Source organism: Anolis carolinensis, chromosome 1 (assembly GCF_035594765.1).
Source record: "Anolis carolinensis isolate JA03-04 chromosome 1, rAnoCar3.1.pri, whole genome shotgun sequence".
Classification (NCBI taxonomy): Eukaryota; Metazoa; Chordata; class Lepidosauria; order Squamata; family Dactyloidae; genus Anolis; species Anolis carolinensis.
In genome coordinates this window covers 280967447-280985927 of record NC_085841.1, presented here as the reverse complement: position 1 = coordinate 280985927, position 18481 = coordinate 280967447, and the positions used below count along the sequence as shown (strand labels likewise).

Sequence of the window (18481 nt, the reverse complement as noted above, 5' to 3'; positions counted from 1 at the left end):
GAAGCATGCCGGAGACCGTGGCCCTGCGGTTATCCATCCTGGAAACAAATTTATCCAGGCTGTCGGAAACCGTGGGGAGGTTGGTGCCACTATTGGAAGAGAATCTCCAAAGGGAACCCATCCAATATGGCGCCGAGAGAGAGCCAAGTAAAGAAGGAGATTGGAGCCAGAGGGGCCAGCGAGCGTCAACGCAGAGTCCCGTGGCGACAAGGGACGAGGGGGACGAGGAATACTGGCAGGAACTGCAGTTCCGAGACAGAATGGCGCGCGAAGTGGAGCGCCAGCGAGCTCTGGGAACTCTGAGGCCGCCATTTCCAACAGAGCTCCCAACCCCCCGGATGGGCGTCGGGGTGGAAAGGCCACTGGGGCCAGGGATCGGGTCCAGTGGATTTGCAGACGGAGGCGGAGAGGAGCAGGGGATCCAGGAAGAGGAGGAGGATGTGCCGTACGACGAGGAAAGGCGTGATGAGGGAGCTACAGCGAGGCCAGTATGCGGATGGGCGGAAGGGCCGACAGCGGCGGCAGACTTTCGGGAGCCGCGCAGAATGACCACCGGAGTGGGGCGCGGCGTGTTCCAAGGAGCCACCCGAGGAAACCTGATGCAACCCTTCCCCATGCCTCCCAGACAGCATCAACGGGCCGCAGAATGGATGCCGAGAAGGGAAGATCTCAAACTGGAATACGGAGGGGAATCAGATGAACTGAACTTTTTTCTAATTAGCATCAGAGGATACATGGAAGACAATGCACACACATTCCCCTCCGAGGCAAGCAGGGTTCGAGCCATCGGCAACACACTAAAGCGAGGAGCAGCCAGCTGGTATGTGCAACTACATGCCAGACGCGACCCATGCCTGAGGTCAGTGCCCCGCTTCCTCGCCGCACTGGAAAACCGGTTCAGAGACCGGCTAGAACAATTGAGGGCTCGAGACCAGCTGAAAGGAATAAAGCAGAGGGACAGAACAGTGCCCGAGTACGCAGAGGAATTCCTCCACCTCGCGGAAAGGGTACCAGAGTGGTCTGAAGTGACCAAAGTGGAGTTATTCAAAGAGGGACTACGCCCCGAGATTTTCAGCTGGGCAGCGCACAGAGATGACCCCGAAACGCTCCAGGGATGGATTCAACTAGCGGGGCGCGTCGAATCAACCCTGACCCAAATAAAGCGCTTCAGAAGCAGCGGCGGCCAGCAAAGACCGGTGGCGAGGGGTCGAGGAGAAACGAGGAAGCAGGAAAGACCCGGAGGGAGGCCGGGGATTCCCTCCAGAGGAGACGACAACAAACCTAAACCGGGATGCTTTGTATGTGGGAAGACGGGCCATCGAGCAGCAGAATGCTGGGCCCGGAAGGGGGAGCCGCCAAAAGCCCCAAAGCCCAAGCCAGCAACCGGGAGGCGCGCGGAAGAGGAGGTGCAGGCCCCAGAATCTTCAGAAAAACTGGTGAGTCGGGACAACCGCATGATAGTAGTGCCCATCTGCCTCTCAGGGCTAGAAAATCGGGCCACCTGCAAGGCATTTGTGGATTGTGGGTGTTCTAGAAATATTATAACCCCGGAGTTAGCAGGAGCGCTGAAATGCCAGCAGATGGCGCTTGACTCCCCAATTGCATTTTCGCAGCTAGATGGATCAGTCGCTGCTGGGGAAGTATCTACAAAGGAAATACGAGGAATCCCATGTAAAATAGGCAAATGGGAAGGAAGAATATCCTTTGTGATAGCCCCTATTGCCACATACCACGTAATATTAGGGATACCATGGCTCGAACAGGCAAATCCTGAAGTAGATTGGAGAGGAAAAAGCCTAGCATTCAAAGAACAGCAGATGCAATGGGAGATAAGCAAAATTGCAGAAGAGGAGGACGAGGAAGATGAAGCAGGGGAAATAGACCCACAGCTATTGCCACCTGAATACAGGGACTTTGTGGATGTTTTCAATCAGAAAGAGGCCAGTAAATTGCCTCCCAAAAGGAATATAGAAGTAGAAATTGAAATAACCCCAGGAGCAAACTTACCCAAACCAAAAGTGTATCCCATGTCTGTGCAGGAGAAGGAGGAATTAAGGAAATACATTGATAAAAACCTGGCGCGAGGCTTCATTAAGCCATCCAATTCTCCTCTCGGGGCCCCAGTGTTATTTAGGAGAAAGAAAGACAACTCCCTAAGATTGTGCATTGATTATCGAAATTTAAACGCAATTACTAAGGACAATAAATACCCTATGCCCTTAGTCAAGGATTTAATTACCGTATTGAAGAAAGGGAGCATATTTACTAAACTGGATTTAATTGAAGCGTATCATAAATTAAGGATCAAACCGGAGGATACTTGGAAAACTGCATTTTCCTGCGCATTCGGCCATTTTGAATACGAAATTTTGCCTTTCGGGTTAAAAAACGGAGGCGGATGCTTTATGCAGCTTATAAATGAAATACTACACCCGTTATTGTACAGAGGGGTATTCATATTTCTTGATGATATCTTGATTGTAACTGAAGATAAGGAAAAGCACGTAAAATTGGTCCGGGAAGTTTTGCAGAGACTAAGAGAAGCAAAGCTGTACGCAAAACTGTCCAAATGTGAATTCAATAAAACTCAAATTGACTTTCTGGGGTATCGGATATCTCCAGAAGGGTTAGCTATGGATCCAGCTAAAGTAGCAGATGTGAAAGAATGGGGAGTGCCTCAAACAAGGAGGCAATTACAATCATTTCTGGGGTTTGCAAATTTTTACAGACCCTTCATAAAAGGTTTCGCGCAAATAACCGCACCCCTTACAGAACTTTTAAAAACAAAAGGGAAAGGGGAGACAGCAAAAGTGAAAGCTCCTGGCGCCAAACTGAGTTGGACGCCAGAATGCCAAAAGGCATTCGAAACCTTAAAAGAATGCTTCACTGAAGGACCCATCCTAAAACACCCCGATATCAGGAGCCCTTTCATAATCCATTGCGATGCCTCAGACTGTGCGTATGGGGCAGTACTATTGCAAAAAGATCAAAATGGGAACTTAAAACCCTGTGGATATTTGTCACGGAAGTTCAGCGAAACTGAAAAAAGTTGGCCAATATGGGAAAAAGAGGCATTAGCCATATTAAAAGCCTTAGAATGCTGGCGACACTTCCTCGAAGGAAGCGGAATCCCATTTGAAATTTGGTCTGACCATAAGAACCTACAGTATTTAAAGTCTCCGAGAAAATTGTCCCCCAAACAAATTAGATGGGCGCAATACTTCAGCAGGTTCGATTTCCAATTAAAGTTTTTTCAAGGGAAGCAGAACGTCTTGGCAGATGCTCTTTCACGCATGCCTCAACACGAAGGCATAACCACAGCAAAAGAGGGGACAATATTCTCTGACAAACAATGGGGCTTAGCTGTCAGGACAAGAGCACAAACCCAAAAGGAGGACATGGCTTTTGTTGAACTCGGCGGGGAAGGAAACTGGGGAAATGAACTTAAACAGTCTTACGAAGGAGATCAATGGATCGCGTCCAACGCAGAAAAGGGGGAACAGAAGGGGGGATTTTGGTTTGTAAACAAGAAACTGTATATCCCAGCAATATTAAGGATTAAGATTCTGCATCGTTTTCACAACAACCAGAGCGCTGGTCATACAGGAATTACAAAAACAACAAAGGCAATAGTAAAACATTGTTGGTGGCCAGGAATGAGGAAGGACATAAAGAATCATGTTGTTCAATGTGATGATTGTGCCAGAAATAAATCGGGAGGAGGGAAGCCTATGGGATTGTTACAAACAGTAGCGGAACCTACCAGACCTTGGGAATGTGTAGCTATGGACTTTGTGGGAGAACTGCCGGTTAGCAAAGGACATCGTTATATTTGGACAGTATTAGACCTGTTTTCTAAACAGGCTCACTTTATAGCGCTGACGAAACTACCATCGGCTGAGAAACTAGCTGAATTGTACATAAATCATATTTACAAACTACATGGATGTCCCAGTAGAGTAGTCAGTGACAGAGGAGTACAGTTCACAGCAAAATTTTGGGAAAAATTCTTGGAAATGCTAGGAGCAGAAAGGAGTCTAAGTTCTGCTTTTCACCCCATGACAAACGGGGCGGTAGAACGTACTCAGCAAACGCTTGGGCAGTTCCTTCGAATGTACTCTAACTTGAGACAAAATGACTGGTCTAGGTGGTTGGCTTTTGCGGAACTAGCCTTTAATTCAACTATACATTCAGCAACAAATAAAACCCCCTTTGAAGTAGTTTACGGGTATGAAATACAGCCTTTACCCCAGTTGCCAAGGTGGACAGAAAATGAGGAAACAGAGGCAGGGAAGTGGAAAACGCAAATGCTAGAATGTTGGAGTCAAGTGACTGCATCCTTAAAGGAAGCACACAAAAAGTATAAAGCGTTCGCAGACAGAAAGAGGGTGGAAGGCGATAAATTAAATAAAGGAGATCTAGTGTGGTTAAGTACCCAAAACATCAAATTGGGGCTACCTTCAAGAAAACTGGGCCCCAAATATATTGGACCATTCAGAATACAGGGTGTTATCAATGAAGTGACTTTCCAGTTGGCATTGCCAAAAAGTTTAGGGAAAATACACCCAGTATTCCATCGCAGCTTACTGAAAAAGTATATGGGGACTTTGGACAAAATGGACACATAGAGTTATTGTTTGATTTGTTTCAGAACTATGATGAAAGAAGAACCGAAGAGGAGGACGAAGAGAACGAGGGCGCCATGTCATGGAGCCAGATCCCAGGGCTGAATTTCCAAGCCCTGAATCTGACTTCATAACATAAAACAACCCTGCAAGCACCTGGCGGGAGAAGATAAAATGAGCCTGGGAACTCAGAGTTGAAAGTATAAACAATTATAATTGCTGTAGTGTGTGGGAATAGAAATCATGGTAGAAATGTGATCCAGAAGGTGGGGTTTGATGATGATATTTGCGTGTGATATTACGTTGCATCAGAAGTGATAAAATTAGATGTATGTAAACATTAGGTCATTCTCGACTTTTCCAAAGTCATGTATTCTTCAATAAAGATTGAATTTGAGAGCAGCTATCTTTGATCTGCGTTCAGACTGATCCTTTGAAGTGAGCCTGACATATCCAAGTTCTATATCCAAGAAGAGAAGGCTGAGAGGAGACATGATAGCCATGTACAAATATGTGAAGGGAAGTCATAGGGAGGAGGGAGCAAGCTTGTTTTCTGCTGCCCTGCAGACTAGGACACGGAACAATGGCTTCAAACTACAGGAAAGGAGATTCCACCTGAACATCAGGAAGAACTTCCTCACTGTGAGAGCTGTTCGACAGTGGAACTCTCTCCCCCGGGCCGTGGTGGTGGCTCCTTCTTTGGAGGCTTTTAAACAGAGGCTGGATGGCCATCTGTCGGGGGTGCTATGAATGCGATTTCCTGCTTCTTGGCAGGGGGTTGGACTGGATGGCCCATGAGGTCTCTTCCAACTCTACTATTCTATGATTCTATGATTCTAGATTTAAATCCAATAGCCTTCATCTTAAGTTACAAAAAATAGATTAACCTGTATTTTCTACCTCTCGTTTTTAATTGTGATATCATTTCCTTTTCCTTCCTCGGGAAGGAAAATATAGAAATGTTTAGCTTTCAGTTATTTATTGTTTATAGTGTATAAGTCGATCTCATGTAGAAGTCATGGCCTAGTTTGGGAGCTAAATTATGGATTTTGATATGACTCATCAATGTTGAAGTTCATTCGAAAGAGAGGGGACTTCCTCAAGGAGCCAGCTGCCCCTAACTTGTTGCCACCATTTCCGCATCTAGGCATTTATAAAGGCCAAAAGCAGCACTACAGTAGAGAGAGCAGAAGGGGTTGGTATATCTTTTAAGTTGTCCTGGGACTAAGCTCTCACTTTTTGCCACTCCATTCAGAGATGGCTTTTCAATAAGAGTTGGGATACAATACTTATGTCAGTCCAGGAATATGTTGGCACAGGTTTTGGGAGCCAATTTTTAACTAAAATTTCTAAACATATACATGGATATATACAATAATATATTTTCTTCCTTTTCTCTAAAAAGCTTAGGGCAATATACATTTTTTTCCTCTTCACAACAACTTTGTCAGATAGTGTAGGCAGAGAGATAACGTCTGGTTCAAGGTCACATTAATCTTACTAATCATACTAATGAGTGATTTGGCTGAATTGGATCCTAGTCATTGTCTTATGCACTAGGTCTCTCCTGAGATCTTGTTTTCCCAAGCAGATGGAATGAGCAGGGAAGACAATGAATTCAACAATTTCAGGATGTGGTCCTGTTCACACAATGATAGGAGTATGCTCTCATTTATACTCCTGCAATTGTGGGAGTCCTATTACAAAACATCTCCAAGACACCACTTTGTGGAAGTCTGCTGCATGCATGTACAGTAAGTCCACTGGAGTTGGTAGGGTTTCCTTGAAGTGAAAATAAGTGTTTCCTTTCTTAGTACAGTACTGTCCAGATACGAGGGCTATCCACAAAGTAGGTTACATTTTGGATTTTAAAAAGGACAAAGTATAGGTGATTTGGATTTACCATATGCAGCTGAAAGACACATTCCAATACTACAATCTCACGTAATCCCCACTGAAATCTAGACACGTCTCATATAGATAAATGAGTTTGAAAAGGTCTGCCCCAGTAAATTTGCCGCCTCTCTCCTCCGTTTCCAACAATGGGGGCGTGGCTGGCAGTGCAGTGTTTTGGCTACGCTGCAGGAAGGGAGAAGGGGGAAGAGCTGAGGACACAAGTGGGGAATTTACTGGAGCAGTACTTTTCAAACTCATTTACCTATATGAGACGTGTCTAGATTTCAGTGGGGATTACGTGAGATTGTAATATTGGAATGTGTCTTTCAGCTGCATATGGTAAATGATTTCTCCTATACTTTGTCCTTTTTAAAATCCAAAACGTAACCTACTTTGTAGATAACCCTCGTATATTTAGAAGAAGGAAAGGGTCACAAAGGAAAACAAAGCAAATGCATGTATTGGAGTACTAATTGCAATGGACTCATACGTTCAGTTTTCAAATTTATACATTTATCATGTCAACAAGTTTTCTTCTAGTGGTAAATTCTGGCTGCAGTGGCACATCTTTTCCTGTGGCAGCAGTTCAGAGCACAGCTGGTGTCTAGTTCATTTCTAAAGCAGCTTAAAGTTGCCTGCAGCATACATCTCTGAACCCTAAGCACAACAACAGAATATAAATCTTTGTTCAGATCTCCTTATGTCATATTTAATATTTAATATCTCCTACTGCTGTATTCCTGAAGTCAAAGTCCCCATGCAGCTTAAAAGATACATAGGAATTCAGTCTTTCCTATTTTCTAGATATAAAATTTTGTCAGTAGTCTGTTATCTTTTGATACAATACAGAGTGTAATTTTTAGTGAAGCTGTTGCTTTAGAATCTGAACTTTACAATATTTAAAAGAGACTAGCTGTGCCCGGCCACGCGTTGCTGTGGTGTAGTCTGCTGGTTTTGAAAAAAAAAAGTAACAAGAAGTGGTGGTGTTTAATTTATGTTATATGTTTGTATGTATGTACAGTATGCATAAGGTTGTGTGTGAACTGCAACTCACATCACAACTGGTTAACACCTACAAACTCCATCAGTACTTAAAGTCTGTTATGTTGGGCAAGTTTAGTCTAGATGCAGCACTGCTGGGGTTCAGAGTGGTCTCTGGTTGTAGGGTAAACTTGAACTCCCACTATGGTGAATCAGTCATCACAAACCCCTCCAGTAGCATATTCTCCTGTTTTCAAAGTGGTGTTCTTTATTTACTTTCCTGGTTTTAGAATTTTTTAATGATGGGAGCCAGGTTTTGTTCATTATCAATTGATTTTCCTAGGTAGGAAGCAGCCAGGCAAGTGTGGTTTGTATACCTGTGGAATAATGTCCAGCGTGGGATAAAGAACTCTAGTCTGTTGGAGGCAAGATTGAATGCTGCAGTTAGTCACCTTGATTAGCATGTAATGGCCTTGTAGCTTCATAGCCTGGCTGATTCTTCCTTCTGGGAATCCTTTGTTGGGATGTGTTAGCTGGCCCTGATTGTTTCCTGTCTAGAATTCCTCTGTTTTCAGAGTTTTGTTCTTTACTTACTGTCCTGATTTTAGAGATTACATCGTTTTGTATTATTATACCACAGTGATTATTATATATTATATATTATATCTACAGTCTTATATTATCTACTTAGAACTGGATTATATGAGGCCCCTTCTACACAGCTGTATAAAATCCACACTGAACTGGATTATATGGCAGTGTGGACTGAAGATAATCCAGTTCAAATCAGATACTGTGGATTATCTGCCTTGGCATTCTGGGTTTTATAACTGTGTGAAAAGGCCTTGAGTCTACACTGCCATATAATCCAGTTCAAATCAAATCATCTGTATTTTATAGGCAGTGTGGAAGAGGCCTAAGTGAAACCTGCCTGTCCCCTGGGCGCCATTGTGGCTGAGGGGATTGCTCTGACACGAAGGGAGTGGGGCCTAAAGGGTGTGGGGCCTACCCTTCTGACTGGCTTACTTACTTACTTACTTACTTAGGCGATCCCTCGTCGTTCGAGGACGATAGTCTTCCAACCTTGGTATCTTGGGCGTGTGTTCTTAGGTGACTGAAGAGACCGATTCTTGACCCGCATATTCTCCCGCAGTGAGGACATCGGTTTCCAGGTGGAAGGCGGTCCCGGTCGGGGTTAGCTTGATGCTCCTTCCTCTTGGCACGTTTCTCCCTTAAGCCCTCCATTCGTGCCTCTTCGAACTCCGCAGCACTGCTGGTCACAGCTGACCTCCAATTAGAGCGCTCAAGGGCCAGGGCTTCCCAGTTCTCAGTGTCTATGCCACAGTTTTTAAGGTTGGCTTTGAGCCCATCTTTAAATCTCTTTTCCTGCCCACCAACATTCCGTTTCCCATTCTTGAGTTCAGAGTAGAGGAGCTGCTTTGGGAGACGGTGATCGAGCATTCGGACAACGTGGCCAGTCCAGCGGAGTTGATGGCGTAAGAGCATCGCTTCAATGCTGGTGGTCTTTGCTTCCTCAAGCACGCTGACATTTGTCCGCCTGTCTTCCCAAGAAATTTGCAGGATTTTCCTGAGGCAACGCTGATGGAAACGCTCCAGGAGTTTGGTGTGACGTCTGTACACAGTCCACGTTTCGCAGGCGTAGAGCAGGGTTGGGAGGACAATGGCTTTATAAACAAGCACCTTGGTCTCTCTACGGATGTCCTGGTCATCAAACACTCTCTGCTTCATACGGAAAAATGCTGCACTTGCAGAGCTCAGGCGGTGTTGTATTTCAGTGTCGATGTTTACTTTTGTGGAGAGGTGGCTACCAAGGTAGCGGAAATGGTCAACATTTTCTAATGTTACACCGTTAAGCTGTATTCCTGGCTTTGCAGAGGGATTAGCTGGTGCCTGTTGGAAGAGCACTTTGGTTTTCTCGATGTTCAGTGAGAGGCCGAGCTTCTCGTATGCTTCTGCGAAGGTGTTTAGAGTGGCTTGTAGGTCTTCTTCTGAATGCGCACAGACTACGTTGTCATCAGCATATTGGAGTTCTATAACAGATTTTGTGGTGACCTTGGTTTTGGCTCTCAGTCTGCTGAGGTTAAATAGCTTGCCATCTGTCCGATAGATGATTTCCACTCCGGTGGGAAGCTTCCCATCAACAAGGTGAAGTATCATAGCGATGAAGATGGAAAATAAGGTGGGGGCAATAACACATCCCTGCTTGACACCTGATTCCACCTTAAATGGGTCACTTTGGGAGCCGTTGCTGTCCAAGACTGTTGCCATCATGTCATCATGGAGGAGCCGCAGGATGTTCACAAATTTGTCAGGGCACCCGATTTTTTGGAGGATGGTCCAGAGAGCGCTGCGATTCACTGTGTCGAATGCCTTTGCAAGGTCAATGAATGCCATGTACAGAGGTTGGTTTTGTTCCCTGCATTTTTCTTGGAGCTGTCGAGCAGTGAAGATCATGTCCACTGTTCCTCTGGAGGGGCGGAAGCCATTCTGGGATTCTGGGAGGGTGTCTTCTGAGACAGGGAGAAGGCGGTTTGCAAGGATTCTTGCGAGGATTTTCCCGGCGGAGGTTAGAAGGGAGATACCACGATAGTTCCCGCAGTCTGTTCTGTCCCCTTTCTTGAAAAGGGTGATGATGGTGGCATCCTTGAAGTCAGCTGGGATTTTCTCGGTCATCCACACCTTTTCAATGCGCTGGTGGAGTTGTTGTATCAGCTCAGGTCCACCCTCTTTGAAGATTTCAGCAGGAATCCCATCAGGTCCGCTAGCTTTGTTGTTTTTTTGTTGGCTGATGGCATTGCTGACTTCTTCCAAACTAGGCAGTGCTGCAAGCTCATCCCTGGTTTGTTGTTGCGGGATTTGTGAGAGGGTCTCTTCGGCCACATTGGAGCTGCGATTCAGCAGGTTCTGGTAGTGCTCTTTCCAACGTAGTGCAATTGATGTTTTGTCCTTCAGAATTTTGGTTCCATCTGATGAGCGTAGGGGCTGTATGCCATGGTTTCTTGGTCCGTAAATGATCTTTGTGGCTTTGAAAAATCCCTGAGCGTCATGGGTATCTGTAAGGTGTTGGATTTCTTCAGCCTTCTTTGTCCACCAGATGTTCTTGAGTTCTCTGGTCCTTCTTTGGACCTCAGCTTTTGCACTGGCATAGATCTTTTTCTTGGCAGCACAGTTGGTGTCTCTCTGCCATGTTTGGAAGGCTTTCCTTTTGTTATCAATCAGCTGTTGGATCTCTTTGTCGTTATCATCAAACCAGTCTTGATGTTTCTTAGTTAGGTATCCAATGCTTTCTTCGCAGGCTGTGATGATGGAGGTCTTCAGTTTGTTCCAATGTTCCTCAACATTTTCGGGGTGTTCTGTGGGTAGATGATCTTTGAGTGTTGTTTGGAGAAGGGCTCGTTTGGAGGGCTCCTGAAGGGCTTGGGTGTTCAATTTGCGCCTTGTTTTTCTTCCTTGGAGTCTGCGTTTGGGGACGATCTTGATATCCATCGTGGATCGGATTAGCCTGTGGTCTGTCCAGCAGTCATCAGTACCTGTCATGGCTCTTGTGAGAAGCACATCGCGGCGGTCTCTGGCACGTGTGATAACATAGTCCAGGAGGTGCCAATGCTTTGACCGAGGGTGCTTCCATGATGTCTTGAGCTTGTTTTTCTGGCGGAAGAGCGTGTTGGTGATGACAAGGTTGTGCTCTCCACATTTGGTGAGAAGCAAGATGCCATTTGAGTTGCTGTTTCCGACCCCGTCTTTTCCTATGATCCCTGGCCACAGGTCAGAGTCCCTTCCGACTCTTGCATTAAAGTCCCCCAGGAGGATGATTTTGTCCTCCTTAGGTATCTCCGATAGGATGGTATCCAGCTGACAGTAAAAATTTTCCTTGATGTCTTCGTCAGCATCTAGAGTTGGTGCATAGGCGCATATGATGGTTGCCTGTTGGTTTTTGGCAAGGTTAATTCGGAGGGTTGAAAGTCGTTCGTTGATGCCAGTGGGTGCTTCAGTCAGGTGCTTCACCAGGTCGTTTCTGATAGCAAAGCCAACTCCGTGTATTCTTCGCTCCTCTTCAGGCAGTCCCTTCCAGAAGAAGGTGTAGCCTCCCTTTTCTTCCTTCAGCTGCCCCTCTCCTGCTCTCCGGGTCTCCTGAAGGGCTGCTATGTCGATCTTGAAGCGTCCCAGCTCCCTTGCAATGAGAGCAGTCCTGCGTTCGGGGCGTTCGCTGTCAGTGTTACCTAACAATGTCCGTACGTTCCATGTTCCAAAGTTCATTTTTCTTTTTTGGCCGCAGAGTGGTGACCCCTCTGGACGCGGCAGTCCAGTCAGGGTAGGAGAGGCAGACTATGTTTAGGGCACCTTTTCTAGCCCCTTCCCCGTGTGGGGTGAGCAGAGCGGATCCTAAAAAGGGCTGCTCAGTCATGGATACAGCTGCCGGACTACTCAACTGCCTCGGTCCTTGAGGTAGAACGACTGAGTCCATATCCACCGCCCATGTGCCAGTCTGTGACTAGGGGCTTCCAGATTTCACAGTCCTGCCCCCGTCGCCACTCGCTGATCGCCATGGGACTTTTGTAGGTTTGTTTTTATTTTTGTTGGAAGACGCCTGTGCGTGATTTTTTTTAATGTGTGGAGGTCGGTGCACGGCCGGTCAACACACAGTCTTCACAGAGTGAGGTTCCAGCAGTAGTGTGGTTAACACAATGACAGTGGCTTCTCAGTCTGTTGCAGCCTTCTTCCGCCTTCACAGCCGTTGTAACATGTACCATGTTATCCTCCGCCTGCTCCGCCTTCTGACTGGCAGCCAGGGGGAGAATGGCTCTTCCTCATCCTTCCCCCTCCTCCCCCGGCTTTCTAATTGGATGTCTATGTGTTCCTGTTTGTTTGAGGAGGGAGGGAAGCCCTTCCAAGAAGAATAGCCCTGGCAGCTGGATGTCTCTCTATCTGCTCTTCTCCACATGCCGGGCTTCCCCGTCAGCTGTCAACACAATCGCCCCTCTCAGGGCAAGTGCGGAGAGTAAAGGGAAGAGAGGAGAGCGTACAATTCGGACCAAAATGGGGGGGACATGAAAAATAGATATAGGCCAATCCGTTTTGGGAGGGGGGTTAGTGAAAGACATACCTTGTATGTGTTGGTGTATTGTGGCCAAATTTGATGACATTTAGCCCAGTGGTTTTGTTGTTAACTGAGTCCTACAATTGGACAGAACATTTTTATATAGAGAGATGATTGGGGGGGGGGGGGGGTTGCAGAGAACAAGTCCCCTTTCAAAAGTGATGGAAAGGACTTTGCTTCATTCTGTACTTCCTTGAATAGCACACCAGAGAATTTTTATATAGATATTCGATTGAAGATAATTCAAACCAGTTTTCTCCTTAACTGTAGGTAAACTCCACGGAACACTGGGATTTACACATGTGCAGTACTTGTGTACAGAACTGCATTGTAATTCAAAGATATAGTAGACTTTATCAGTTGCTAACAGTAATATAACAGTGATCTTTTACATTTATATGTCTATACACATTTCAGATATTTTATATTTAATATCTCAGTACATTCAGTGAAATCTTGAACCAATGTGTTGTAGCCATCTGGAAATTTTTAATCTAGAAGATATGGGAAAAAAATCTGACTTCTCCAAGTCATAACTGATTAAGCACTAGATTAAATATTTCCATTGGGATTATGAAAGGGAGCTGCATTTAAGGCAACATAAGTCATAAAATGGCATGTAACTATTAAACTATTAAACATGTCCTGCTGCAATTCATCTTGTTATGTTTTGGAGAATTTTCTAGATGTGTTTTTTCTTCACTTGCTTATCCTCCCAGCTGTGGCTTCTTATAAAGACAGACCCTTAATGTTTGTCCCATCTGTCTCTTTTGTGCCGTTCACTGTATTGATATAGTCCTATAATTAGAAATACAGTAGATTCTCACTTATCCAAGACTCGCTTATCCAAGGTTCTGGATTATCCAAGGCATTTTTGTAGTCAATGTTTTCAATATATCATATTTTGGTCCTAAATTCGTAAATACAGTAATTACAACATAACATTACTGTGTATCGAACTACTTTTTCTGTCAGATTTGTTGTATACCATGTTTTGGTGCTTAATTTGTAAAATCATAACCTAATTTGATGTTTAATAGGCTTTTCCTTAATCCCTCCTTATTATCCAACATATTCGCTTATCCAAGGTTTTGCCGGCCCGTTTAGCTTGGCTAAGTGAGACTCTACTGTACATGGATTCATCTAGAGGCACTATTGGCAACTTTTGTGATTTCTTCCTTCGTTACAGATGTGATTCTCTTATTAGTAATGTGTTGTTTTTCCCCACAGAGGAAGATGTATATGGTGTTTACGCCAATCTATTTTTCAAGCATTTCCTTGCAGAAGGAGTCATCTGTGGACAAAATTTATTTGTTGCTTCTGATAAAGAGGACCCTGCTGACATCCTAAAGGTAAAAAAAGGTTTTTTCCATGTGATCATTTCCTAATAGATCTGATTGTGTTAAAATTAACAAAGCTAACCACTAAAGCTATGCCAAGATACTGTACTCAACTAGGTGTCTATATTACTTATCTCATACCTTCAGATTCTTTTTTTTTTAATTTTCCCTATATAAAGTCATCAAAATGCAATACCATCTATATATATAAATGAGTGATGGCATCACGGCGACCCACAAAACAACAAAACTACAGGCCCCCCAACCTCGAAATTTGACAACACAACCCATCATCCACGCCTCTAGGTTGATACAACAAAAAGAAAAGAAAAATAAAGTCCTAATTAGAGGGAGATCAATAATTGTTTTTATCCAATTGCTGCCAGTTTAGAGGGCTAATCTCTGCCCACTTGGTCTCCTAGCAACCAACTCAGCCAAGGGACAGCCAGGGTTCAGTTAGGGGACAGGCAGATTTAGGCCTCACTTAGGCCTCTTCCACAGATTATCAGGTTTTAACTGGATTATATGACAGTGTAGACTCAAGGCCCTTCCACACAGCTATATAACCCATTTAGAGTCTTATATTATCTGCTTTGAACTGGATTATCTCGACTCCACACTGCCATATAATCCACTTCAGTGTGCATACTAAACATAAAGACTACCATACAACAGACATTCAATACCACCACTACCTCAACAATTTCTCACCAACACCACCAGAAAATGCCACAGCAATGCGTGGCTGGGCACAGCTAGTACTTTTTAATATTTACTCAGGGTTTTCATAAGCCTGTTTTTGGATTATACTAATTGCAATGATTCATAGAAATCCAAGATATAGAACCACATTATTACACCAGATCTGAGAAAGTTCCCAATAATAAGGCAAATAGTGAAATCAGGTCACATATAAACCCTTTCTATTCTTTACCAAAGGTTCTAATTTTACTGTCTCTATATTCCAACAAGCCATTGCTCTTCAGCAGTGTGAAAACAAAAGTGGAAAATTGATAATTTTTAAATTGCCTCAGTTTAATTGATACAGATTATTCATACTAGAAATTTTTACAGTGACCTTTTAAATTTTATGATATATCATCGATAGTTTCTTGATTCTGGAACAACAACAAATATTGCTGGCTTTGGTGAGGTAAAAAGATAGTTTTATAGACCATAATTATAATAAAACTGTATAACAAGTAATAGATAAAAAGCTCTATCACCTGCCTCAGATATATTACATTACCACCCAGCAATTTATCCATCATCTTCTGAAAACATATTCATGCCTATTGTACTCAAAGCTTCTTAGCAAGTCAGCTAAGATGTAACGTTGGTAAAACTACACCCCTTAAAAATCCTGTAGAATGAAATATAGGAGATTTTAAACACATCCGTTCAGTCAGTTCATCTGTCAAAAAGCTGTACGACTACATACTATAACTTAAGAAATTAAAACTGGACCAAAGCATTGTGGGATCGTATTCCAATGTACTTAGAGATACAGGTAATTGTAATCAAGACCGAGGTCATTTTGACAGGTGGAGACAGCCCGGGAAATATTCATGTGTTCACATTTCATTGGTTTACTAAGTTTGGCCTTCAACAAAGTCCCCCACGACCTTCTGGCAAACAAACTAGTAAAATGTGGGCTCGACAAAACTACGGTTAGGTGGATCTGTAATTGGCTAAGCGAACGAACCCATAGGGTGCTCACCAATAGGTCGTCTTCTTCTTGGAAAGAAGTCATGAGTGGAGTGCCGCAGGGTTCTGTCCTGGGCCCGGTTCTGTTCAACATCTCAGTTTCCTACTCTGATTTTCAAATTTTTCTTCAGCCAGGGTGCTCATTTAGTGTTCTTAGCCTATAGTTCTCAACCTCATCATTTTCTAGTATTATTAAGAGAATCTCTGTCTGGCCATGATGTTTGCTTACAGTGTGTCTGTATATATCAGGTAAGGATAGTGTGTCTCCTCTGAATGAATGCCTGGAGAAGGTAGTGGGCTGGATGAGGAAAAACAAATTGAAACTGAATCCAGATAATACAGAGGTGCTTGCTATCAAGGGTCCTAACCTGCTGGTGGAGGTGTCTCAACCAGTTCATGATGGGGTTACACTTCCCCTGAAAGACTATGTTCTCAGCTTAGGAGTGCTTCTGAATCCGTCTCTCCAAATGTCAGCCTAGATAGATGCAACAGTCAGGAGTGCTTATACTAGCTTTGGCTGATACTCCAGCTGCGCCCCTTCCTAGAATCCAAGGAACTAAAGATGTTAATGCACATGCGTTTTATACTCATACTAGCTGTGCCCGGTCACGCTTTGCTGTGGCTTGTGGGAATCCTTTGTTGGCCAGGTGGAATAGCAGTGAATAGCCTTGCAGCCTCAACGGCTGGCCAGTTTCTTCTTATGAGAATCTTTGTTTGGTGAGCTGGAATACAATGGAATAGGCTTGCTGCTTAGAAGGCTGGATACTTAACGTTCTAGGAGATTAGTTTTTTGTGCTGCTAGAAATGCAATGAATAGCCTCACTACTTCAAAGCCTGGCTGCCTTCTACCAAGATTAATCCTTTGTTCATCTGGTTGAATTGCACTGAATAGCCTTGCAACTTCAGTGCCTGGCTGTGCTATACCTAGGGGAATCTTTGTTTGGCGAGCTGAAGTAGCACCCTCAATCAAAGAGCCGCTTTAAAGCCTGGCTGCTTCCTTTGTAGGGAAATCCTTGTTTGGCCAGCTTGAATTGCACTGAATAGTCTTGCAGCTTAAAAGCCTGGCCGCTTTCTACATTGGGCATCCTTGCTAGGTCGGGTTGAATGGGATGGAGTAGCCTCGTGGTTTCAAAGCCTGGGGGTTTTCTACCTAGGGGAAATCGTGGTTGCCAGGTTGAATAGAACTGAACAGCCATGCTGCTTGCAAGCCTGGCTGCTTTCTACCTTGTAGAATTCTTGGTTGGCCAGGTTGAATAGCAATTAATAGTCGCGGTGCGGCAAGTAAGAATGCTGCAATTAGCCACCTTGATTAGCATTTAATGGCCTTGCAGCTTCAAAGCCTGGCTGCTTTCTTCCTGGGGGAATCATTTGTTGGGAGGTGTTAGCTGGCTCTGGTTGTTTCCTTTCTGGAATTCCCCTGTTTTCAGAGTGTTGCTCTTTATTTACTGTTCTGATTTTAAATATTATATTGTTCTGTTTTATTATATCACAGTAATTATTATATATGATATTTATGATCTTATCTGTTTGGAACTGGATTATATGAGGCCCCTTCTTCACAGCTGTATAAAATCCACACTAAAATCCACACTGGATTATATGGCAGTTTGGACTCAAGATGCTGTGGATTATGTGCCTTGGCGTTCTGGGTTATATAGCTATGTGGAAGGGCCTTGAGTCTACACTGCCATATAATCCAGTTCAAATCAGATCATCTGTAATGGATGTGTTGTTGTATTGTGGCCAATTTTGGTGGCATTTGGTCCAGTGGTTTTGTTGTTAACACAGTTCTAATTATGCACAGTGCATTTATATGTATATATAGATTAAAGTCATTCCACTGGCTGCCAATTAATTTCTGGGTAAAGTACATTGTTGGTTTTACCTTTAAAGCCCTACATGGTTTGGGTCCAGGTTACCTAAAGGATTGGCTTTTCGCACACAGTCCATGGCCCCTTAGGACACTGAGGTCCTCTGGTGGTCCTCTTACTCCAACCAGCCTAATGACAACTGTAACCCAAATAACCTTTTTATTGGTCACCCCATGACTGTAGAATGACCTGCAGGAAAAGATACAACAGCTAAACGAGCTGTCAGAATGTAAGACCCATCTCTTCTGGCAGACTTACCCAGTTAACTTTGAATCATGAGTTTTGAATTAGCATTTATTCCTGCTATATATTGATTTTTGCACCCTGTGTTTGGTTTTTATATGAGGCAAGTAACAAATGAATTGTATTATTATTAGTTGATATACAACAAGATGAGTACACAGCAAACAAGATCACTATGCTGGCTTTTGTATTGCATCCCACGTCAGACACTTCCCAAGTGTCTAGGGCTATGTGATGTATCAGTGAATTATATTATTATTATTATTATTATTATTATTATTATTATTATTATTATTATTATGATGTAAACACCACCGAGGCTTTTTTTCAAAAATATAATAAAGACTAGTTTTGGCAACCATGGAGTAATCAAATTTCCTGAGATCACATATTGGAGTTAAATGGGGAACCATCTAAAAATAAATCAATACCATCAGAAATGTATCGGAAAGGAAGTGGAGTAATTGTAGACATTTACTGCTGCATATATTTAAAAATGCCTTTTGTGAATGAGTCTTACTGCAATGAATGTCAGGTTCTTTGGTGACAGCAATAAGTTATTGGATACAGAGACAACAAGTGCCATGTTATATTTATGATTTTATATGTTACTGGTTTAACTAAAAATAATTTTCTTGAACAACCTCTAGTTATTCTTCAGATTAATCATATGAAAGATCAAGTAAGGGTCACAGTTAT

At 43.6% G+C, this 18481-nt stretch overlaps 1 protein-coding gene across 3 annotated transcripts in view; it reads left to right on the top strand.

Annotated features, from left to right (window-relative positions):
• Positions 1-18481, top strand: part of elp4 (elongator acetyltransferase complex subunit 4) — a 250688-nt gene that overhangs the window by 16633 nt on the left and 215574 nt on the right. For all 3 annotated transcript variants that reach the window (XR_505895.3, XM_003214707.4, XM_062980074.1), the window contains exon 3: positions 13852-13973. Coding sequence is in view for 2 of the 3 variants with exons in the window: in XM_003214707.4 (XP_003214755.1) it covers positions 13852-13973 (122 nt within the window). In the remaining variant the exon portion in view is untranslated. The remainder of the gene's footprint in view (positions 1-13851; positions 13974-18481) is intronic.